Source organism: Brassica rapa, chromosome A07 (assembly GCF_000309985.2).
Source record: "Brassica rapa cultivar Chiifu-401-42 chromosome A07, CAAS_Brap_v3.01, whole genome shotgun sequence".
Lineage (NCBI taxonomy): Eukaryota > Viridiplantae > Streptophyta > Magnoliopsida > Brassicales > Brassicaceae > Brassica > Brassica rapa.
In genome coordinates this window covers 12361349-12386886 of record NC_024801.2, presented here as the reverse complement: position 1 = coordinate 12386886, position 25538 = coordinate 12361349, and the positions used below count along the sequence as shown (strand labels likewise).

General features: G+C 32.1%; 5 protein-coding genes across 5 annotated transcripts; 2 read left to right on the top strand and 3 right to left on the bottom strand.

The window, feature by feature from the left end:
* Positions 1 to 21: 21 nt before the first annotated feature.
* LOC103829815 lies at positions 22 to 7295 on the top strand. Its single transcript, XM_033274266.1, has 2 exons — positions 22 to 1400; positions 1768 to 7295. The coding sequence occupies exon 2, from the start codon at positions 2984 to 2986 to the stop codon at positions 4817 to 4819; it is 1836 nt and encodes a 611-aa protein (XP_033130157.1). The 5' UTR covers positions 22 to 1400; positions 1768 to 2983; the 3' UTR covers positions 4820 to 7295.
* A 1429-nt stretch (positions 7296 to 8724) lies between these two features.
* Positions 8725 to 13186, bottom strand: LOC103829202 (S-protein homolog 5-like). The gene has a single exon (XM_033275837.1). It carries the CDS (start codon positions 10598 to 10600, stop codon positions 10145 to 10147), a length of 456 nt encoding a protein of 151 aa, XP_033131728.1. The 5' UTR covers positions 10601 to 13186; the 3' UTR covers positions 8725 to 10144.
* Positions 13187 to 15393: 2207 nt separating this feature from the next.
* LOC117126832 (S-protein homolog 5) lies at positions 15394 to 16031 on the bottom strand (the record flags this gene model as incomplete). Its single annotated transcript, XM_033275970.1, has 1 exon — positions 15394 to 16031. A coding segment is annotated over one exon (477 nt), but the record flags the coding sequence as incomplete, so codon positions are not given.
* A 6143-nt stretch (positions 16032 to 22174) lies between these two features.
* Positions 22175 to 23702, bottom strand: LOC103829201. The gene is made up of 4 exons (XM_009104859.3): positions 23489 to 23702; positions 23181 to 23303; positions 22716 to 22818; positions 22175 to 22594 (listed from the first exon to the last, which is right to left on the bottom strand). Exons 1-4 carry the CDS (start codon positions 23683 to 23685, stop codon positions 22337 to 22339), a joined length of 681 nt encoding a protein of 226 aa, XP_009103107.2. The 5' UTR covers positions 23686 to 23702; the 3' UTR covers positions 22175 to 22336.
* A 209-nt stretch (positions 23703 to 23911) lies between these two features.
* On the top strand, positions 23912 to 25141 carry LOC103829200. The gene is made up of 3 exons (XM_009104858.3): positions 23912 to 24243; positions 24426 to 24499; positions 24845 to 25141. The coding sequence occupies exons 1-3, from the start codon at positions 23971 to 23973 to the stop codon at positions 24921 to 24923; spliced, it is 426 nt and encodes a 141-aa protein (XP_009103106.1). The 5' UTR covers positions 23912 to 23970; the 3' UTR covers positions 24924 to 25141.
* The last annotated feature ends 397 nt before the right edge of the window (positions 25142 to 25538 follow it).

The window sequence follows — 25538 nt, the reverse complement described above, 5'->3', positions numbered from 1 at the left end:
CAATTTTCTGAATATTCATTTTCAATAAATAAAGCAGGTAGATAAATATACAAAATAACAATTACCAACATATAAATTATAATTGTTTAAAATTATAAACTAATAATTTTAATATTATGTCTTAAATAGGAAAAAAAATTATATATCATGCAAAAAAATTGCATTTTGTTCAAAAAGTGGTTGAAGATAACTATCATGTGAAAAATGTATGAAAAAACTTAAAAAAGATGAAGACACAAGTATGCAATATGTGTTTTGATAAAAGATTAAAGGGAACATTAAGGTTTATAAAAATATATATATATATATATATTTGAATACTTTGTAAATCATATTTTAATCATCAAAATTAAATTTAATTATTTATATGATTTAATTTTTTATCAGGCATATAAAATTATAAATTATAGATTATAATATATTCTTTATAAAATGAGTTCCCGTGCGATATCGCACGGGCTCTTTGCCTAGTATCTACAATATTAATACAAGTAAATGCGTATAATCTTTTTGATTAAGTAAATGTGTAGAATCTGTTAAAAAAAATTGTGTAGATCTCTAAACATGTTTTTAATAATTAATTATTTACTAGTAGTATATTAAAGAAAATATACTTTGCGTCCTTTCATTTATTATTTTTGTAAAGTAAAATGTTAAGAAGATCCGCTCCCCAAGTGGAGTTTTAAGTTTCTACACATTAAAAAGTTTACGAAAAAAGTAATAGATTTTATTCAAGAAAGTATTTTCACATTAAGGAGGTGAGGATACATCGAGTAGAAGTGGTGGATGAGAAGATGGTGACTACGATGAAACAAGTAGTGGTGGGGCCGATGTTACATATGAAGTTGATTGAGGTGGAAAAATAGGCGTAGTGAGTAGTGACCAGAGGTGAAGTTGACTGAGTAATGAGTGAATGGAGTAATATGATATGTAGAGAAGCTAGTGGAGTTGTCGTTGGAGTTCATGGAGGAAGAGAATAAACCACAACATGGGGTGGAGGAGAAGAATAGCATGTGGGAGGAGGTGAGGAGACGAATTATGGTGACTGTGGTGGAGGAGAAGACGATGGCGGCAATGAGACAACTGCTGGTGGTGATGATGCCAATGATACATGTGGGATAACAACAAACATTATATTCTATGGGTCTATAATAAATAAAAACACAATACAGTGCATCGTTTTGTAACAAACAGCGGCGGCGGAAAATATGCATTTGACGACGGTGGATGAAGGGATGTTGTTGTTCGTACAGGAGATGAGGGAAGGTATAAGGAGGTGAGAAGACGATGGGTGGTACGGTGGTGCAGGAGAAGGGGTGGCAGCGATTAAATAACATACACCAATTAAGCTATGTTTTAGTAGATAGTAACATGAAAATTACATCAGTTAAGCATTAAAGGTACAATGGTGGAAGCATCATAGCCTATTGGTTAAGGTTTAAAGGCTTCTACACCCAGGTCTGGGGTTCGAATCCTAGACTATGTAATTTATTGCAGATTACAGGAAATCCAGGTTTCAAGTCCCGGAGAAAGCGGTTTATTAAACAATTATGCAGACTACATTGGAAAGGCTTACAAGGAATCTTCAACATGATGCAAGTAAATCTGGTCAGGCGTGGATCTTCATAGGACGGCTCAGGTGATGCAGTTAGGCGTAGGTCTTCATAAGGCAGGTAGTATTGTCGGTTGTAGAATCGTCTATGTAATCTTTCCTATATCATAATTGTAAGATCGTAATAAATCAGCGTTAAAAAAAAAGCATTAAAGGTACAAAACAGGCAAATTACAACAACAAAAATACTAGTATGGCTATTGTATTAAGAACCAAGAGGTTAAAAGCCCAAAAAAATTAGATAGCATATTATTTCTTTATAATATTTCAGAGGGATTTATTGTATTGGCATGTTGTTATTTTGCTTGGGATTAAAGACATATGAAAAGTACGACACAAGATAATCATGTGTTGATGTTGAAGGAAACCAAATAAAGTGCATAATATAACCATTAAATAAAGAAAAAATTGCCAAAACAGAATAGAAAAACAAGTACATTGTCCCTTTGCCATAAATCTCTTTTTGGTCAGATTTGGACTTAGGTACCCCTGATGAACTTTGAAAAATCATATCAATTATTTTAAGAATCCTAAAAATATGGAAAAATATACAAAATGTATATAAACAAGAGACAAACATATGAAAAATACTTTGGTTGACTAAATAATTGTGGAACACAATTTCATATTTTGGTCTACCGATGGCAGAAAACATAATCTAGTGTCTACGAGGATGTAGATTGCATATTCGGTTAACTACATAAATATCTGCAAACACCAGAACTTTAAATCGACCATTTGTTATAATTCTAGCATGATAGAATTGAACGACTACTCTTTCTTTTATTTCTGAACTACGGTAGACATGGTAGAAGTAAACGACTACCATAACTTTTATTTCTGAACTACGGTAGATTTGATTAACTATTATTTCCTGATATAACTACAGAGGCCAAATGACAAAATCTGCCATGTTTCACGAGTCTGCCATAATATTATTCCATAATCTACCACATTCCTTTATTCTTCGGACAACGTAATGTACGTTCTACGAATTTCGAATTGTATAGTTTCCTTAAATATCTCCATAATCTGGTAAGAGAATATCTTCTAAATCTATTTTCCTTAAATTTCGTGTATTCCAAGTAAATTTTTTTAAAAAAAATCGTGGTCTTCTTCTTGGTGAGAGGATTTTGATATTTTTCATCCAAAAATTTTGAATTTCTTGTTGAAGAAGATGCATATCTATGCTTCTTGTGGGTTGTGGAAATTTGATCCCCTTAAAGGATGGGGATTTGCGGTTGATACGAACAAACGAGGTAGAGTATTGTACATGGAATTGACAAGTTCCTTTGAAGACCTAAGGCGTATGGTTTTAGAAGATTTTGGAATTGACCAAAACTTGTCGAGCTTGAGTTAAGCTACTTACCTATGGAGTTAATCGGTTCAATAGACTGTCCCCAAGTTATCATTGAGAGTGATCGGCAAGTCAAAAATTTTCTTACTTATGTACGTGGAAAAACTTCTACAAGGTTGTGTGTGTCTACTTCACCTATCAGTGGAAACAACAGCAACATTGGGGTTGATAATGAGAAATCTAGCTCGCCTATCAGAGAACAAGGTGGACCTTCCTCGTTTCCACCTCGAGCTGACAGTGTTCGTTCATCTGAATCAAGCAAGGATGTTGAAGATAATTCCAACTCAAACGCCAATAAAGAAGATGATGTTCTCGCCATTAAAGCAAAAGAAGACGATAATGAAAAAAGTGTTCGGTTTTCTTTGGTGGATGTTGTGAAGAGGGGTGAAACGTTTCAAAACAAAACCATGTTGAAAGCAACTACGGAAATGTCGGCAATGACGCATAATTTCGATTACAAAGTTGTGAAATCTGACAGAAACCTTTGGTACATCCGATGCAAATACAACCCTTGCAAATGGAGTGTTCGAGCTGAGGGGTTATCAGGTTCCACATATTTCATCATCAAAAAATATGTGGCGGATCATACATGCGCTGCGTCGAGTATGAATAATGGTGGTCGGACAGCTTCTGCAAAGACAATTGGCAGTCTAATAATGCATAGGTATGATGGTGTGAAAGAAGGTCCCAAAACAAATGATGTCATACAGATTATGAGGATGGAACATGGATGTGAGATATCTAAGTCCTTAGCATGGGATGCTCGGGAGTTTGCAATTAGCATGGTTAGAGGTATTCCAGAGAAGAGTTTTGGAAAAATTCCAAAGTACTTGCACATGCTGAGAGAAGCTAATCCAGGAACGCATACGTTTTATGAAACCGGTGTTGATGGTAGATTCAGATTTCTCTTCGTTTCGTTTGGCCAATCAGTACGAGGTTTTCAGACAGCCATGCGACAAGTTCTTGTGGTAGATGGGACATTTTTGAAGAGCAAATACAAAGGGGTCTTACTTGCTGCGACCGCTTTAGATGGAAACTCTAACTTGTATCCTGTTGCGTTTGCGGTTGTGGACTCAGAAAATGATCGTTCATGGGATTGGTTTATGAGACAGCTAAAGGTTGTTATTGCGGACGAGCATTCTCTAGCTTTTGTGTCAGACAGAAATACCTCACTTTGTAAGGCAATAGAGAATGTGTATCCTCTTTCTCATCATGGAATTTGCATCCACCATTTGTTGAATAATGTGGTCACACATTACAGAGGAAAAGGACTGGCTGGATTGATTGCAAAAGCTTCTAAAGCTTATAGAGTCATTGATTTTCAGAAGCGATTCCAAGCTGTCTGCAATATTAGTCCAGCTATTGGAAAATATTTAACAGATGCAGATGTTACAAAGTGGGCTCGCTGTCAGTTTCCAGGATTCAGGTATGACATCAGAACGACTAACCCAGCTGAATCAATAAACTCTGCTTTGCGCACACCAAGAGAGTATCCAGTCATTCCTTTGTTGGATAGCATCAGAGAAATGCTGACCCGTTGGTTCTTCGAACGGCGCACACGAAGCAGGAAGCACACAAAACCATTAACTATTGCCATCGAGAAAAAGATAGACAGGCGGATTAATAAGGGTAAAACGTTTCTGGTTCAGCCAGTTGATGAGTACCGTTTTTTGGTTCGTGGAGATACAATCGACTGCCTGGTTGATTTGGATAGAAGAACCTGCTCATGTGGGAAATACGACCTACTGAAAATCCCATGTAGACACGCAATCAAGGCTGGTTTAACAGTTGGTCGAGCCCCATCCTCACTAACGGATGAAATGTACACGACTTCCACTTGGAGCAAATAAATAACATTCATCAATTCTTCTTATATCTTCCCGACAACAAGTTTTTTTTTTATTTGACATCTGAATTTTATTAGTCAACTGAGTTAAACAATAACTCAGAGAATACATCAAAGACAAAGGTCCAAAGATAAAAAAGGAGACAAACCAGCAAAACATAATATTTGCGAGACAAAGCCCAAAGATGGGAGACAAAAAGTTAATTAAGACTTACACAACATACGACAAGGAAGGACCAAACTACTCAAGGGATAAGCCATAATTCGAAAGGATTCAATCAAATCCGCTGTCTAAAGTCACTCTCAAGACCACTCCACTCACACACCAGTCCCAGTATCTACAGACTAAAGACCGGGTACCTCCTCGCAAGAGAAGACCTGAAGATCAATATCACTGCCATGCCAAGAACCCGAACCAAGACCAATAGTCGTAGAAAAGAGCTAGTAGATGCATCGCAGCAATAACACGTCTGAAAAACAAAACCCAGAACGAAACCTTGCCAAACTCACCGACCTTAGTAGGGGTGGGCGTTCGGGTTCTGGTTCGGTTCGGATCTAATCGGGTTTCGGATTTTTGGGCTTAAAGATTTCAGCCCCATTTCGGTATTTCTAAATTTCGGTTCGGATTCGATGCGGATCTTTGCGGATTCGGTTCAGGTTCGGATAATACATTTTAAATTATTTTTAAAATTTTAATATTCATTATATGCTTAAAATTTCTCAAAATCTATAAAACAAAATAATATATTACATATAAATTTGTATAATATATGTCAAAATATCTAAAATTAACATATAAATTGGGTTGATTTGAATATTTGGATAGAAAATCAATAGATATTTTAAGCATTTTGGTGTTTTGAATATATTTTAGCTATTTTAGACATTTACTTTTGACTATTTATGTATATATTCAAGTATTTTAGACAACTTAAAAGTATATTATATTTTTGGATGTATTTAATATATATTAAATCTAAAAATAAGTAATATATTTAGGTATATAAATCTATTTCGGTTACATTCGGGTACCCGAGATACTTTGGTTTGGGTCAGGTTCGGTTTCGGTTCTTTGGATACCAAAATTTTGAACCCGTTCGGAAATTTAATCAATTTCGTTTCAGGTTCGGTACAGTACTACTTTTTCGGATCAGGTTCGGTTCGGTTCTTCGGATCCAGGTTTTTTGCCCAGCCCTAGGCCTGAGAACTCAGAACAGCAAAGCGGAAAAGATGAACCAAGAACCAAGGCCAAACAACATCAGAGAGAAGATCAGTGATGGAAAAAGCCGGTACCGATGCTAAATGAACCTAACGCTACACCCTCTGAAAAGATCAAACTCCATTGAACTAGGCCTCATAACATAATAAACAAAGCTATGGCCCATAAGAAGGAAGGCCCAGACCAAGCCTTTAAAAGCGGAAGGAAAGACAAATCTACAAGTCTTGAGAACATGTGTACATTTGAGCAGGAAAAAAGACACGTGCCAAGAAAGGACAAATCCCACCGTCCAAACATATCGACTCAGAGAATGTCGGCGGAAACCCCGACACCACTAGAAAACCGCAAAGCTTCAACAAGCTGATGGCGGAGACCGAATCGGAGAAGCCAACATCACCAGAAAACCAAAGCCGCCATATCATTAACAAAAAAAACAACACTTCAATCTGTGGAATGATAAACTAGTATCAATCTCCCAAATCAATCAAATAACATCAGACATCAGATCTTGCACTTCCAAAGCCGGGAAGGATGAAAGGAAGAAAAGAAGAGACTCCGATGATGAATGACCCAACTGAAACTATTAGAGAGGAGTAAAGAAGCGATTGAACAAAAATCACCGGAAAAAACCGGGACTGGTGCTAGCCGACACCACCGTAGAAGAACGAGGTGACGCCAGAAACAAAGCCGGCCAAAAGGTGCTAAAGGAGCCACCAATTGCCAGAGTCTAAGCCAGAGTCTTTCGCCGACGAGAATCCGACGCCTCTAATTAGTTTCTCCCCCTCTGAATGATTTTTGATGGATAAAGGCATCTCCGGTATCACTTTGTTTTTCATTTTTAAATAGAGTTTAGTATAAAAGTACTCCAATGGTACTCTATTTTATACTCTATAATAGAGTAAAAAATGAGTTTACGTAAGTTATTTTTTCTTTCTTCATCACTCTATTTTACACTATAAAATAGAGTACCATTGAAGTATAACTCCACTCTATAATAGAGTTATTCTATAATAGAGTTACTCTATTTTAAATTGAAAATAAAGTGAACAATTGAATAGGGGTGGGCATTCCGAAGTGGCATCCGAAAAACCCAAACCGAAATCCCAACCGAAGTATCAGAATATCCAAACGGGTATTGAATTAGGAGAGATTGGATATCCGAACCCGAACGGGTAATATCCGAACCCGAATGGATATCCGAAAATAACCGAACATATGTATAATTAACCTTATATTTCTAGTTTACATCTCTCATTTTATATAAAATATTTATATTGATACTACACATATTTTAAGTTCATATGATATACATACAATTATGGAGAAAATGATTTGCTACTCACTTAAAATACATGTCAAATTTTTTATTTCAAGAATTAACAAAAAGTTACATCCAAAATTTAAAAACAATAACCAAATTAACGTATTTTAGTTTCAAAATGTTATATTCAAATCTATTAACCATTCAATCTATTAAAAATAAAAAAAATTAGTTAAGTGAAAGTTATATTTTTAAATACAAGAAATTTGAGAAATGAAAAAAATTAATTTTGTTTTTTCAATATCTAAATATCCGAACCCGATCTAAAATAACCAAACCCGAACTAAAAATATTCGAACCCGACCCGAAGTACATAAATACCCGAACGGGTTTGACACCTCTATACTGAAATACCCAAAAATCTAAAATACCCGACCCGAACCCGAATGGATACCAGAACGCCCACCCCTACCATTGAAGATGGTCTAAGAGGCGCATAAAGAGAGAGAGAGAGAGAGAGAGAGAGAGAGAGAGAGAGAGAGAGAGAGAGAGAGAGAGAGAGAGAGAGAGAGGCTCTAATCCGTTACGATATACTCGTGACAACAACAAGTTACGCCTGACATCTGCCACAAATGATATACACTAGAATTAAAACTTAACTAGAGCTTGATCCGAGCACCAGAACGGAGGTTTAATTTTAATATTTTTATTAATAAATATTTATTTTTTATAAATGATAATATAAATTTTCAAAATTTACATGTACTTAATAATTATTTAATATTCTAAACAAAAAAATTAATATTTTATATAGTGTAATTTTATTTTGTATTATAAACCGGTAATTGTATCATCCATATTTTAAAATATAACTCATGCATCCTCACATTTGTTTTTGTCAGCAACATAAACAAAATCATGTAGACTCTGTAAACCAAACTGGTAACTCCTAACATTTTATTTTATGAATCAAAAATTGATTATAAGTATAAAATTATGTATTAAATTTATCATGTTAAATTTTTGTTTGTACAAAAATTTATCATATTGAATTTATGTTTTATGGTTGTTTAATTTGACAAAAATATAATAAATTGTTAAAACTAATATTATGCAGTTTTCTAGTCGCATTAAAGTGTAATTAAGTAATTGTTTTAATTAATAATCGATTTAGGAAATGATTTTAAAAAATAGGAAAAGAGAAGAATATTTAATGATAGACTTCTTAATAATTTTAATAAGATAGATAGTTCACTATTCTATACAGCATAAATTACATGTTTATACTAGATTACAATACATCTTTATACTATATTAGACTATAAATATATAGAATATAATGCCACAACAGAACTATTACATGCGCATTATAGTTTCATCATTATATAGAAAATACAGACAATATCGTACCATCTACTTTTTCTTATGGTTACTCACTTAATTATAAATATTGTTATGTGTATGTATATGTCCCAATTTCTCTATAAGTTTCTTAGATCCTATTGCAGGAATTGTCACTTTTAATTGGTTCACCTTTTAAAAGTTTAATTACTTAATTAAAGATTAAAAATATTAATATTTTTCATGAGATATTCAACATGGATATGTCACCACTGATGATCCTTTGAAACTTTTGAAAACATAATACACTTTGTTTTCATTTAACAGTTTTAAGTTAGAATTGATGATCTTTTATAAAAGTTTATAATCAGCCTTAATTATAACTTCTTACGCTTTGTTAAATTGACATGTTTAATTTACTAGAGAAATTTCCATAATGTATTTTCTTGTTGTTGGATAATCTATTTCAAATTGAATACGGGACATATGGAAATCAAAGGACTAATTAACATGCAAAATAAATGAAGCTGTGCACAGAAGGAAAAGGAAGTAACTAGCTTTCTTTGTATATTAATAGACATGTGTCAAGATCTATGGCTAGATATGTATACAAAGATTCTTCTCTACAAGCAAGTGAACCACTGAAAGAAAGACAAACGAAATAAGAAAGAGGAGGTAAAAATGAAAGAAAAATATTGGATGCTTTGTCGTGAGAGTGGAAGGAAGAGGAATGAGATCAAACCCTTAGGCATCGCATACTTGATTCTTTGAGTTCAAGGTTTCTAAAGACAAAGTATATGGAAATAGAAACATTCGTATTTCACACAACACTCTTTATTTTTATTTATCTTTGTTGGAATTTTTGGGTAACCTTTTCTTCTTTAATTAACTTAATTTGGTTAAACAGAATCTATCATGCATTGTTGAGACCATACTGTAAGGTTTGCACATTTAGTAGGTTCTGATATTTATCCTAATGGACATTTATCGTGTATCACAACTTTATAGAGCTCCATAATGTGAAAATGGAATATATATATATATATATATATATATATATATATATGGATATACAATAAAATTTTGGAATTATTTTTAAAAGCTCCATTTTCCTATTGTATTCTCACAAAATACAAGATACTCTTATGTATAAATATTTGTGGTGGATCTACAAAGTCTCTTTATTTTATTTTATTTTTCTTTCCTTTGAACGGTTCATGATTGTTGTACATAGCTTTGTAGATCCACCACAAACATCATTAAATCTCGTTTCGGACTTAGAGAGAACATAAACAAACAGAATGAAATGTCATGGGTATATGAAAACTAACAATTATTAGAAGAGAAAAGTGACAAATATGGGTCAACCATTTCAAACAATTTTAAAAAAGATTGATATAGTAGAAATGTTTATTTATATCTTCTCTAAAAAATCTTTATTTGTTGTATATATGAAATAGTTTATTTTCCTTCATATGAAAGAAGTAAGGATAAATATTTTGATATGGTTAAGAAGACCATGGAAAACAGCAAGGAGAGCCTCCATCACGTCTAATACGACATGGACCTGACTCCGATATGTTCCAAATACATTCACTGCATATTCCACACTTACTTGTTGAACTATCGTCCCTATCGACCCTAAAGATATCAAACGTCCTAACAATTCCAGGCCACGAGAAAATGCAACTAAATTTCGTTGTTTTAAGAATATTAACACGAAATCTGAAATCAAAACTTTGGTCTATTAAGACCGATATGACCCCCAAATCTGTCTCTTGACTCGTACAGTGCACGAGCAATCCAAATTGTGCAACCAGTTTGTTAGTGACCACAACATGTTTAGGTGAGAATGGCAAAATCCCATCGACAGTTGAAATGTGTTCATATGATAATGAAGTTCTAAGGATAATTAGAAATGTTATTAGCACGAAAATGAAGTGAATGTTTGTTGAGGAAGCCATTGATGTTTTTTACTAATTTGTTATATGGTTTTTATGAAAATTGTATTTATATATTCAAAAAAATTATTATATCCTTTAATTACTCTTCTTTTATGGGGATACAAATCTGTTGTTTAAGAAAGATGTGAAAAATTAGAAATGATAACTTACAAAGATGAAATTTATATATATAAAAAGTTGTTACTTCTCATAAAAGATTGACACCTCATCAAATATAATATCTAAAATTTTGACACTTAAGAACATCACATTTATAAATAGTTACTATAAAATTATAAATTTAATAAATATAAAGAACATTTATTATTCTTAATCACTTATTTATAAATAAATAAAGAGTAATATGAAAGTTTATTTGTCATTAATGTAATATACATTCTTTAATATTTTAAAGATTACAATTTTATTTTTAATAAAATATATATATTTAGTTTAATCATCATACATGCTAAATTATTATAATATTTAATAATTGAGTTATGAATATACAGCTTTAAAATAAATAATTTATTTTTAGCATTTAAGTATACATTAATAAAATTGAAACTATGATAGGTTATATGTGATTTTATACCATAAAATAAAAAATAAAATAATTTATAAAAATAAATAAATTAATTAATATAGTTATACTAATATATTTATATTTGATTTACTAAAGATTAAAGTAATTTTGTTTTAAGAACATAGATTTGATGAATAATTTTAAACAACTTCAAGCTATAGTAAAATATATTTCAACACGTTTAATATATAATTAATTTGTTTCAAAAATCATAAAATCTAATAAGTAAAAATTTCTCTAACCAAACATAAAATAAATTTTGTCATGTTAGCAAGCAAGAAACTAGAGAGAAACAGGTCAGCATCATTTAAAAAGATTTATCAATTATTCCACATCACTCTTTTTTTTTTACCTTAAAACCTTAAATAAATCATTTCATAACATATAAATATTTCATATAAAGAGTTAATTTTCAGTTCAAAAATATTCTTACATCAATTGGTGAACAAATAAAAATTTAGTAAAAATACATAATTTAAAAGAATAAAAATAAAAATATATATGAAAAATTGATAAATAATCAAACAAAACATAATAAAAACAAAAAAATAATACATAATCACAAACTCAAATTTAGAGAAATTTATAGAAATTTAGAGAAATTGACACAATTGATAAGAAATCCCAACCAGAAACCAAAACATAATCAAAGCAAAAAAATAAATAAAAAGATAATAGTATAAAACAAATAAAACCTAAAACATTTAAACTAAAATAAAAATACATAAATTTCAAGAATATATAGACACAAATCATAAAAATAAAAGCTCTAGAATCTACTTACAATGTTGTATTTCAGTTTCATCAAATGTACATCAGCAAAATAAAAAAAAACAGTGAATATGCCAGATTTACTCTTTCTTTAATCTTTGAACTCAAGTTAAAGAGGATTAATAAGAAAATAAAGGAAATCGTATATATATGAAAGAATGTGTTTTCCCTTTGATATGAAATAAACATATATAGGAGAAATATTTTTTGATATGATTAAGAAACTCATGAAAAACAGAAAAGAGAGCCTCCACCGCGTCGATTACGACATGGATCTGACTCAGATATATACCAAATACATTCACTACATATTCCAAATTTACTTGTTTTACTATCATCCCTATCTGCCCTAAAGATATCAAACGTCCGAACAATTCCAGGCCATGAGAAAATGCAAATTTACTAGTTTTACTGAGGTTGTGTTGGCTTTCTCTGTCTCTTGGTGTAGGTCCATGGCGTGTGGTGGTCTGGGGTGGTCTTTCTCTCCAAATAAAGCTCATCTCTGTCTACGCGGGTGAGCGTACTCAGGCGTTGCTCACTGTCTATGGTTGCTGCCGATAAGAAGGTCTCTCTCGAGATGTTCTTAAGGAGCTAATCATTAAGAACTGGTCACCGGGCACTACCAAATCTACCTGGTTCAGTTCTCGTTTTAATTGTGGTTCCAATTTTGTGGCAGGAGTTTGGGCTGAGTTTGGTGTAGCCTATGGTCTTGCTGTTGCTTTGCTTGTAGTTGTTTGTTTAGCTAAAATTGAGTTGTTGTTTAGCTTAATTTCTTGCATCTTCTGTTCTTTGTATTCTTTGTAGTTATGTCTAAAATTTAAAAATGGTAATAAAGCTTTAACATTGTTACCTAAAAAAAAATAATCTCTGAGCCACATAGAGAGTACTAGAGTACAAGACACAAGATCATGATCCCCAAATTTTGTTTAAGTTAACCAATTTTAATTTATTTAGAGGCATTTTTTCTTCTGAAAAGCATAAGTCCTACGTTGCACGGAAGCTTCATCGGATGTTCGATTCCCGCTTCAGAATTGGAACCTTGTGGAAGCTTACAGAATCTCGCTTTCAAAACGCTTCTAAAATATTCTCTTTAAAACATGTTGGAAGCTTACAATTCCGTTTTGGAATCATGCTTCCATTAATTCTTTAAAAAAATACAATGTTTATATCAATAAAAATATAAAATTATAGTTTAGTTTATATAAACTCCAAATTTTAATAGTATTGAATAGAGAGAACATAAATATACAAATATTAAAATTAATACTATAAATAATCTTTATGCATTGAGATTTTTATTAAAGATAAATAATATATTCATATATATATTATATCAATTAATTAAAAAAAATTAAAATAATTAAAAATTTAAAATAATTAATATAATAATTTATTTTAAATTTAATTTATGTGTATTTTCACAGTTTTAATATGAAATAATTTCAAATTATCATAAATGAATAAATACTTTATTTTAAATTTAAATCATATAACTTTTAGTTCTAGATTTTTTTAAAAATTTCTTACATATATATATATATATTGTATATGTATGTATATATGGATACGTTTCCAACATGTACCCGCTTTCTAATTTTTCTAAGAAAACTTGCTTCTGCGTTTCCATACGCTTCCGCTTCCATGTATCCGCTTCCGTTTCCATGTAATATAAAGCATAACTACTTTTAGTTAAAAAGTGACAAATCCTGCAAGAGTACCTACGAAAATTTAATGTGTATAATAAATAGGAAAATTTAACTACTTACACTTGTAGTAATGTCCACTACTATACATATAAACCTACAGATTTCGGCCAATGTAAAAAATATTACTACATCTATAAATACTACTTGCCAAATAAATAAATATAATATTATCATCTCACACTCTCTAATCCCATCAATGTCTTCCTCAAAAAATAACCAATCCCTTTTTGGGCTAATTTACATTCTTATTTATCCTCCAAATACCGTCATCTTTCGGAAATCATTCCTCCAGGCTCCACCGATGGACTTTTCCCGTGGGCACCTAAACATGTCGTAGTTATAAACAAATTGACCACACATGCAACGTTGATCGTGCATTGCACGAACGAAAAGATAGACCTGGGGGTAAAAGAGCTCCAGTATGGAGCTAGCTTTGACTTCAAGTTTCATGTCAATTTTCGTAAAACTACGACGTACACCTGCAGTTTCGAGTGGCCCAAAAACAAGGTAATATTTGATATTTTCAGGACAGATAGAGACGACAATGTATTCAGTCGACCTATCTTACAACCATGAAATTCCCAATATTTTTGCCCGAGTGTTTATTGATTTAATTACCTCAAATTTTAAACGATATTTTGATACAACTGGTGTTTTTAAAACCGGGCCGACAAGCGAACCAAAAATATTTTGGGTCATGGTCATTGTGGTTCGACCATTTTCAAACAGGGTTTGATCAGGTTTAATTGCATTAAACTGAAGTTAATGATATTTTGTAAATAATATGCATATTCTTACAAATATAGATCATATCAAATAAAATGTTTCAGTAGCCATAATGTTTAGAAAATTTAAAAAATAACAACTAAAATATAAAAAAGTAATAAAATAATTTAATAGTTCAAATCTAAAATCAATACGAAAATCATATTTATAATCCATTCTCCAGATTTTTTCCACTCTAAATCTTCATCACCTTTTCTTAAAAAAAATATACACATTATTAAAAAGTTATTTTTGAAATAAAACAAGTGTTTTGTTCTTTTATAAATTATACAAATTTCGCAAACGTAAATGTTTTAATTATTAAAGTCGTCAACACAAGTGATCATGAAATAAAATTTAAACAAAGTGAGAAGTAGACAAAAAATATTTTGATGTACAAATTTTGGTTTATATACGAACCGAAATTTGGCCGGTTCATTGAGTCGCTGGTTCTCGGGTTTTTGATGGTTCTATATTGTTTTTAACTGGTTCAACTTTAATTGGGTTTTGGCGTTAACTCTATTCAGATTGTTGTCCGTTTCATAGTTCAAACCAGTTTGACCGCCGGTCTGGTTTAAAAACACTGATTTACACGATAACAAAGTGTAAACACTTATTAGGTTATGGTATTTGCCTTCCGGCTCACTCTTTGAACATTTTACAACAACAAAAAAAAAGAAGGTTATGGTCTTTGCACGGCGGCATCTCTCCTAATGGACATGGACTTAGACTAAGTCATTTAGTTATCGTCTATCACACTTCTTACAATCATCTCAATCAAATAATATTACATGAACACGATCTGAAAATGAACTAAAGATTACATACACCAAACTGTTCAGAGATCGGGTTCGACCTGAAAGCTTTTAATTCGTTGATAAAATGTCTACCCGGATGGTGGTCGACTAAGATCTGAGATATTGGATATGATTTATCTTTTCAACGCCGAGAAACAATTGTAACCAAAATATTCCAAATTTCATGCATAGTTGTAGCAAATTGTTAATAACAGTAATAGCCACTTTGTTACAGCAAAAAAAAAAACAGTAATAGCCACTTTTTTTACTGAACTTTAGTAATAGCCACTTAATCTGCTTAGTTTGTTGCTACTGTTTTATAAATCAAAATGAAACGAGAAAGGGATGCATTAAATATTTTCAAGCGAATAAGCATCCCAATCAAAGCATATAGGATAGCCTCCATCGCGGTTAACGCGACAAGGATTTGAATAAAAAATGTGCCAAATACATTCTCTGCAAACTCCAGGTTCACTGTGTATATTGTCGTCTCTGTCTGCCCTGAAAATATCAAATGTTTGCTTGTTTCTGGGCCACTCGAAACTGCAAGTGTACGTCGTTGTTTTACGGAGATTGACATGAAACCTGAAGTCAAAGCTAGCTCCATATGGGAGATCTTTTACTCCCAAATCTATCTTTTTGTTTGTGCAATGCACGATCAACGTTTCTTCTGGGTTCACTTGGTTAATAATTACGACATGTTTAGGTGCAAACGGAAAAAGTCCATCGGTGGAGGAATGATTTCCAAAAGATGGTGATGTAATTAGGAAGATAAATAAAGATGTGAATAGCCCTAATATGAAGTGGTTAACGAGTTTGTGAGATGATCATATTATTAATTTGGAAGTAGTATTTATAGATGTAGTAATGTTTTTACATTGGTAAAACAAATTTAGGTTAATATATATGGACATAACTACAGCTAAATGCGTATAATCTTTTTTGATCAAATAAATATGCAGAAATCTAGCTTTAATTTCCTTTCATTAATTAGTTATGTAAAGTAAAATTTTAGGAGCATCCCCTCCACAAGGGTGTACGTATCAATGCATTGCAATAAAGGGCAAATCTCTTAAAATACTTTAAAAGAAGTTTTTGACTAAAATGCACTTAAAGAAAAAAATGATCAAAAAAGTTTCATTAAAGGGGTAAAAAGACTATTTTATTCTTACTTTATAGATATATAAATATTTAAATAAATACTAATAAAATTTTCTGTTTTCGAAAATATGTTTTCCAATTTGAATTTTTGTAAATTTTTTTTAAATTCAATTTTATTTTTTTCAAAATTTATTTTCAAATCCGAATATTTTTTGAAACTACTTTTAAATTATTATTTTAAATTTAAATATATTTTTTTTTGAAAAAAAAACTCCACCCCTCGATCTAAATCCTAAGTATATATTAGCCAATTCTAGGGGTTATAAGTGTTTTTTTTACCAATTTAATAAAATATTTTTATAATTTTGACCACTGTGTGTTATATTTATGATAAAAACTTTTTGGTGCTATCGTAAAAAAACCTCCTACAATAATAGAGTTTCTCGATAATTATATATACCGAGGGATGAGAAATGGTGATAAAGACTTTGCTCAACCCTATGCCAAAGTAGTATATAAGATGTCAATCCTTTCCCAAGTCTATTCAATATGTAAGAATGCAGATCAAGTGCTTAATCTAAGTGCAATCAATGTAGTGATGATGAGAAACAAGTAAACAAGGACTCATGTGCAATAGAAATTTGACTTAAAAGTGATTGAGATCCAATCTAGGATGGCAAACTATCAATCAATAGGTTTCTTTAAGTCTAGCTCACAATTATACACAAGTTCCTTTTCAAGATAAAAGTCCATTTGCAACAATCATTAAACATCAATTCCCATTGGTATAATTCAATCAAGCAATCATTAAGAACAAGTCTAGTAACTATCTAAACATTCTTAACATCAATTCCCATTAGTTAAGTAAGAAAATAGCAAAGTTAAGTTGGTTCAGATATTTCATCAAACACCTTCCAGAAATGAAATGTTTTAAAATCTAGATTAGATAGATCAAGACTAATCTAGCGTTAAACACACTTAATAAGCAAAGAACAATATGGATCTAACACTGAACATTCTAGATCTTCACTCAATCACTCTAATTTCTCTAACCCATGAATCCAAAAAGAGTCTACGCACTAATCTTCTTGATTAAATTTAAACACATGAGTCAAGATTAATCATGTTAAGAGATGAAATAAACTCAGATTACTCAAGAAATAAAGATTAGATTCCTAAAGATTCCATATTTCACCAACCTAGCCACATGTATTTTGAGAGAAAACAAGATACGATTTAAAAGTTAGATCTAAAATATTGTATAGTAGTCTACACTCAAACTAGGTCAATCCAACAACCGCTTCATGGCCGCTGGAAGTCCACAGCGGCTTTTGGTTTCAAGTCCTGAAGCCTCTGCGCTTAAACCACTGGAAGAGTTGGGCTCCAGTCCCATCACAAGTTCTTGTTCGTTGCCCCCTGAAGAACACAGCGGGTACACCAAACCGCTGTAATTAGGCTGCTGCAACACTTGGGCTCGAGTTGTTTCATTATTCCTTAGAAACATCTTCAATGAACCGCTCCATCATACCAATTAAGAGTCCGTAAAACTTCATCATCTTGAGGTTTCTTGTCATCATACCGCTGCACTATATCTCTCCAACACTTGGGCCAGATGAGGTAATGTCATCTGAGATTCACAGCGGCTTAGTGACATGATTTTAATTTAATTGGTTCAACTTTTTTAGTTTATAAATTACTTACTTAATTAAATAAATTAAAACTATTAATATTTTAATGATGATATATTCCACATAGAAATCTCACCACTGATGATGCTTTAAAACTTTGGAATCTTCTTTTAAAAAATTATCAATTTCTTCTTGATTTAACAGTTATTAGTTAGAAATTTAGAATTGATGATCTTTTATAAAAGTTCATGATCAGCCATAGTTATAAACTTTTTTACTATAGAATCTGACATAATATATTGGATTATCTCTTACAAATTGAATACGGGGCATTTAGAAATCAAAGAACTAATTAACATGCAAAATAAGTGAAGCTGTGCACAAAAGAGAAAAAAGAAAGAACTAACTTTCTTTCTGTATTTTTAGACATGTGTAGATCTTTAGCTAGATAAAAAAATTCTTCTTTGCAAGCAAGTGAATCGCTAAAAGAACGACAAACGAAAGAAGACAGAAGAAGTGAAGATGAATGAAAATACGGATCGGAGTTTTGGTCTGATACAGATCTAAGGGCATCTGCATTGAGGGTTCAATGCATAGGTTCACACCTTTCCCAAAAAAAAAAAATTATAATATTCTCATTTTTATGAACTCAGTCCTTGCAGGTTTACTGGGATGAACTCGGTTCATCACTGTAACGCGGATTTCACGCCATGTGGCGGTCCGCGATTAGTCTTCTTATTTTTTTTTAAAAAAAAATCAAACGAAAAAAATAAAAAAGAAATAATAAAAAATTAAAGTTATGATCTCCTCTCAAACTTTATTGATGCAGATGCTCTAACAGTGGTAGTTTGGACCCACGTCAGCGAAAAGCAGAGTACACCGAATTATTCAAAAAAAAATGAATGAAAAATATAGATGTTTTGTCTTATATGGAAACAAAAACATTCATATTTCACAACTCTTTTTATTTTTATTTATCAATATTTTTTTGTTGGAATTTTTTGGGTAACTTTTCTTCTTTGACTTGAAGTGGTCAAGCGGAATCTTTCATGCACTAGGATCAAATAGTAAAGTTTGCATATTTATTAGGTTATGATCTTATCCTAGTGGACGTTTATCGTGTATCACAACTTCTTACAGCCATCTCAGCTCAATAATGTTAGGTAAAAAAGAAAGAAAAAAGATGTGAATATCTGAAAGTGATAACTTATCATCTATATTATTAAATTTGAAATACACTTTGGGATTGTTTGGCAATATGGATAGTAGTTAAAAAAATAATACTGTTCGAAAACATGGATAGCAGTAAGTTAGAAAAAAAAAATAATAGGCTTACGCTACTAAACAAAATTGAAAGTCCATTACATTATATTAAAAAGTAATGGATCTATGTTACTTGATATATATATTCAAATCAAAATAATAATTTAAAATTTATTTATATCAAAAATTCATTCAAAAATATACATATATTCATAATTTGATTTTTACTAACATATTAACTATTATAAAAATATTTTCAATATATATAATAAAAATACAATACAAAGCCAAATTTCAAACACCAACTTAAATTATGGTTTTTATATTTCATATTAAATTTTAAAATATAATATATTTGATTACTTATATGATTGTACGTATAAAATATTATTAATTATAAAAAAAACTTATTTGATGGTACGTATAAAATACGATTAATTATATGATAACACATATTTTGTAACCTATGATGACACATATAGGATATATATATATATAATAGTGATTAGAGGTGGGCGTTCGGGTTCGTTTTCAGGTCCTTTTGGAATTTCGTGTTCAGTTCAGATCTTTCAGGATTAGGTTCGAATTTGGATAACCAATTTAAATAGGTTTAGTTTAAATATTTGGATAGAAAATTAATAATTATTTAATTATTTTAGAAGTTTTGAGTATTTTTAACTATTTAAGATATTTACGTTTAATTATTTGTATATATTTTCAAGCATTTATGAGAACTTAAAAGTATCATATATATTCTGGATGTTTTTATATATATTAAATCTAAAAATAATTAATATATATAAGTATATAAATCTATTTTGGATACACAAAATACTTCGGTTCGGATCGGATTAGGTTTCAGTTCTTCAAATACTAAAATTTTGAATAATTCGGATATTTAATCAATTCCGGTTCGGATTTAGAACTACTTATTCAGATTGGGATCGGTTAGATTCTTCGAATTCAAGTTTTTTGCTCAACCCTAAATAGTGACATAAAAAGCAAATAGCATCATATTGTTTAAAAAAATACATCCGCACGGACGTGCGAGTCAAAATCTAGTTACTATTAAAATAGTAGTAACAATTAACCTTACTATAACATGTTATATTTAAGATTTTGCCGTTAAATTTCAACAAATATTTTCTTCTCACTAATGACAATTCTAGCCTAATAAAATTGGTCAATAGTAACAACACATACAACCATTTAAATACATGTTATAATTTCTTTAATCATCTTTTTAGTCTATTAGATTTCGCTATTTCAATAGTTTTTTCTTTACTCATGTATTTCTAGTTCATACTTTTAACTTAACTAATTTATAATTTTACACCTATATATTTTTAGTAAACTTCTATACTATTAAAGCAGAATCACAGGTAGGATTATGCCTTTAATTTTAGAGTTATTTAATATTTATAATACAATGCCAATTCTATTATTTGGCATAAAATAATCAATTAATATCAGCCAAAAAATTAACAAACGTATTCAAGCATTAATGACCTTAAATATTTAGAACCTCTAGCATTCCATTTCATCTATTAAAAATTTACTACTCATATAGTTTATTAATTGTATTGATACAAACCAAACCGTATGCCTTCAATCTAACCATCCTTATCCTTATTATTATTAACCCAAAATATTTGATGCTCCCAGATTTCGAAATATTTATTCAAAAACTGAAATAAGATATGTATATTCCCAGAATTATGATAAAAATGGTCCCATATTTCACATATAAAGGAAAATATATACTTCTTATAAGTATATACTTCTAAGAATATATTCATAAGGAATAACAAAAAGTTTAGGTAAACCGTTTGTGCTTATACTATTATAACATTATTTTAACATAAATAAAAATAATACTAAAGTATCAAATTAGTGAATAAAAACTAATCTGAGTACTCCTCTAAATATTTATAAACCATAATACTAATTTATAAAATGAAAACTGAAAACTAACAACATTTAAAACAATATGTATTTAAATAATTATTAAATTAGGTTTTGCAAAGAAAAAATTGGGCTTTGCAATCCAAAATATTATAAATCAACACAATATTATGAAATGGGGTGAATTAATTTATTAAATATTTTTTTTATCAAATTATGTTTTTGTTTATAATACGGGTAAGTTAATAGCTTAACTTTAAATATATTTTTCAGTTATATTAAAAATTATCTTTCACACATTAAAATATTAGCATTCAAAATTAAATATAAAACTTTATTTCAAAAAAAATCTAAGAGGGAAAATAATAAAATTAGAGAATCACAACTAATAAATTATTTTCATCAAATTTTAAATATTTAAATTAAAAAATTTGCATAGAACAGGATAGTGATTATATTCAGTATCCAAAAGTTTTTGAATAAATAATATTATACAAAACGTAAGATAAACTGTCTACAAAATATATTTGTTATTACTAAATAAATTTTTGTAAATTAAAAATTAATCTCGCGCTTACAGAGCGCTGGTCAAAATTTAGTTTCATATTAATTAACAAAATCCCGAAGTCTTCTAACTACCTATACTTTATTAGTTAAATATTGATTATCAGGAGTATGTTTTTCAGTTATTCCCATAAAAAAATGAAGGCATGTTCTGGGATAGTCTTGACTTGAGAATCAACCATAGGTGTCATGGGTGCATGGCTGAGAAGGAGGCTGCTTGAAACAGAGTGACTTGAGAAGAACTGAGGAAGGATTACTAATAAAGATATTGAGGCTGTATTCGAATTAATAAAGATTTTTTTTTACAGATTTAGGACTTATATGTAAATTTCTTCAGAAAAAAATAGAGAGCTTTTCCTGTGACCTGTGTCCAGCTTTGCACGCTGGAGACGACACCATTGTTCATGCCTCCAGAAACATCAAGGCCGTTTGAAAAGAGGAAAGAGGGCTGAGTCAAGGGGCTTTTGTTGTAAATGCAGTAGGTGCAATGCAGACAAATCTTTTGTAACTGTAGAAGCTAATTGTTTGTAGGATCATAGAGAGAGACATAACCATTGTGCTTTCCTGTAACACTTGTTTGTTGAAAATGTTCTGAAAACAATCAAATGGGAATAACAACACTTGTATGAAAAGACTTGAACTTGCATAAAAGAAAAAGGATGATGGAGAAACTATTCGTCGATCCAATGATCCTGATTAGCACTACCTCCAGGTTTATCCTGAAGCAACACATCTTTATGCTGTTTCAACTGGTTGACTAGCCTGCGGACGCTAGGAGGATCCGCAGGTGCTTTCTTCTCTTGGATTTGCATCTCTTTTTTGGTACTAAGATACGGTTTAGGAGGAGGAGACTTGTCTTGCAGTACAGCAAGCTCCTTTAGGCGTTTGTATGCTTTCTTCTTTTCCTTTCTCTCTGCAAGATACTCCATCTGAAAAAATATATCAAAAACATTTCCAGTGTTAAAGGAACAGCAGTATTACAATTCTTCTATCTATTAAAGTGCAGATTTAGTAACAAAGATCACTAGACTGTGAAAAGAAAGCACGTACATTAGCTACAGACATGGCGTCATCTTCACTGATGCCATTCTTCGTCAGTTCAAGGACTCGGCAGCCATATACCCGTGCTGGATCAGGAATAAACGCCGAAACCCTATAAGATGGTGAAGCATTATATAAACAAATAGTATTAGAGATACATCTAGAAAGAACAGTGAAGGACACAGGAAACTCTGAGCCACATGGAGAGTACTAGTACAAGATACAAGATGGGGAAGCATTATATTAGAGATACATCCACAGTGAAGGAAACATGAAACTCTCCCACTGAATCAGAACTGAAGAGCCACATGGACAGTACTAGTTAGTGCAAGACACAAGAGATTAAGCCAGAATTGTTTGGAATCGAATATATATATTAGGACAAGGTTATAACGAACGAAGAAACTCATAAGACATTGACCAAACCATATCAGGTAGAGATGCAATGCAGATAGATAAAGATGGAGACTTTACTTGTTGGGGTCGACGAGTTTGGCTTCAGGATGCTTACGGGAGAATCTACGAACGTAGGGATCTTCAGGGAGAACAATCTTCTTGAGGTTCCCATTAGAGCGAGGAAATACAGGAGGAGGTGATCTGCCATTAAACCAACCACAAAACTAAGAAACTTCAAACCTCAAATCCCAAAGTCCTCTAAGTAATTACAAGATCTCAACTTTCTAATGCAAATTGAAAACGCTATAGCAGGATTGATCAATATGGAAGTATCTAACTGGATCAAGCAGAATCATTTCATTATCGAGCGAGAGAGAGAGGGTTACGCTTCCATGGCTTTAAGCCAAACGGGCTCTCTTGTAGCGAGTCCACCAACAAGCCTCCTGGTTTTGGAAAGTAAATCTCCTTTCATCCACGACATGGTTGCTTTCTTGCTTCCTTGCGAACAGAGCTTTCGCTTCTTCGCTTGATCTGTTGTAACACCGAGCCAGCCACGACGAGGGTTTAGAAATGCCCGTCTCATGGTTATTAACGAACCGGGTACATCATCTAATAATTTCGGTATAGAGTCGGTTCTCTCGATTATGCTGGTTGTTTCGGTTTAACATAATTTCAGCTAACGAACGAGATACGACGCCGTTTCAACGTTCTCTTTATCGGTTAGAAGCTCCTTCATGGTTATGATTCAAACCGGGTACGTCACCTAATAATTTCGGTCTAAAAGGTCTTGTTGAAACGACGACGTTTTCGCGTTCATTTTAGCCCTGGTTGGTCTCTATCTCTCGAGTCGCTCTAGAGAAGTGCAACAATGGCGTTGAGACTGACATCGCTAAAACGCGCCGCCGTTGAGTCATGCCGCATCCTCCAAACCCGAAGTTTCAGCCACGTCGCCTCAATGCCTCCGCCTTTGAACACCGCCATCGATCGAACCATTTCTATGCCGCCGCTGATTTCACCTGAGTTCGATCAGAATCAGAATCAGAACCAGCCGGGTTCGATCGACGAGAAGAGCTTCGGATTTGGGAGTCCTAATTTCGGCTTCGGTGGATCCATGGAGCTAATGGCTGTCCCCAAGAAGAAGGTTTGGGAACTCTCACAGCCTCTTAATCAGTTTCAGGGTTTTAGATCAATTTAATTAGTTCCTTGAGGTTTGTATACTCTGGGGAGTTACAACTTACCTAGAATTAAATGAAAGTTTGTATTTTTATAATGGTCATGTCCTCTTGGAGGGTTAATGGAAGCTGGTGTTGATGAAAAATGCAGGTTTCTAAACACAAGAGAGGGATTCGAAATGGACCAAAGGCTCTTAAGCCTGTTCCTGTCATCATCCGTTGCAGGTACTTTATTTGGCTTCTCTTGATCTACCCATAGGTTTGAGTTTTGGTATGGTCTAGTTTTGAGGTTGTCAAGGATTTTTGTTCTGTTTAGTTTCTCTAGGCTGTCACTGCAATAGCTGGGGAATAAATGTATATGCTTTCTGATTTAGTGTCATGTCCTTACGATCTTCACTTGGTAGCAGCTACGTTCAAGTAACTAGAAAGGTATAACGAGTTTGATGGAGGAAGTTGGTGTGTTCAGCGCTTTGCAAAACATGAGTCGACTTGTTTTGCCTTAGATATGCTTGATTCTACACTTGTTTCCTTCTTTATCATCTCACTGGGTGCACACTGTTGTGCTTGCAGGAGTTGCGGGAGAGTTAAGCTGCCCCATTTCTTCTGTTGCAGCGGTGAGCGGGGAAACCCTACTGAGCAAAGCAATTAGAATAACTTTCAAGATTTTCTTTATGATTGTTACTTGTTGGATATCTGGAGGAAGAAAATCTTGGCTTTCTTAGTCGAGTGAGATGATAGACATAGTTGACTCTGTTTTGTCAAAATTATTTGGGTTTTTTTCCTGGAAGATCAATATGCTCATGCTTCTTTTGGCAACCCATTATGTTATTATCATTGCTTGTTGCAGAGTCTAGGCCAGCTCCTTTATATTAGATGTGTGCTCTTAGACTCAAAACGAACAGCTACATCTACAAAAGCGTAAAGAAGCTCTTCTGTTATAGGCTCGCCGTCTGTTATATTAGTTGGAATGATCACAGTTCTCTGGTAGGTTTATGGATCTTGGTTGGAGTCTGATTTGCCACATTGTGACTGGAACCATGCCATTTTCAGTTGCTTTGACTTCCTCAAATGCCAGATCACAGCGCTAACCAAATAAGAAAATTGAAACTTTATTCTTTCGAAAAACCTCGATTAGATCGAATCTAATAGCTAACTATCTCGAACTTCTTCTTGGTCGTAGTCGAATGGTAACGGAACTGATATGAATTCTCTGATTTCCTTGCGATTTTCAAATGTTGGTTCACTAACCTGTGTTCACAACAAA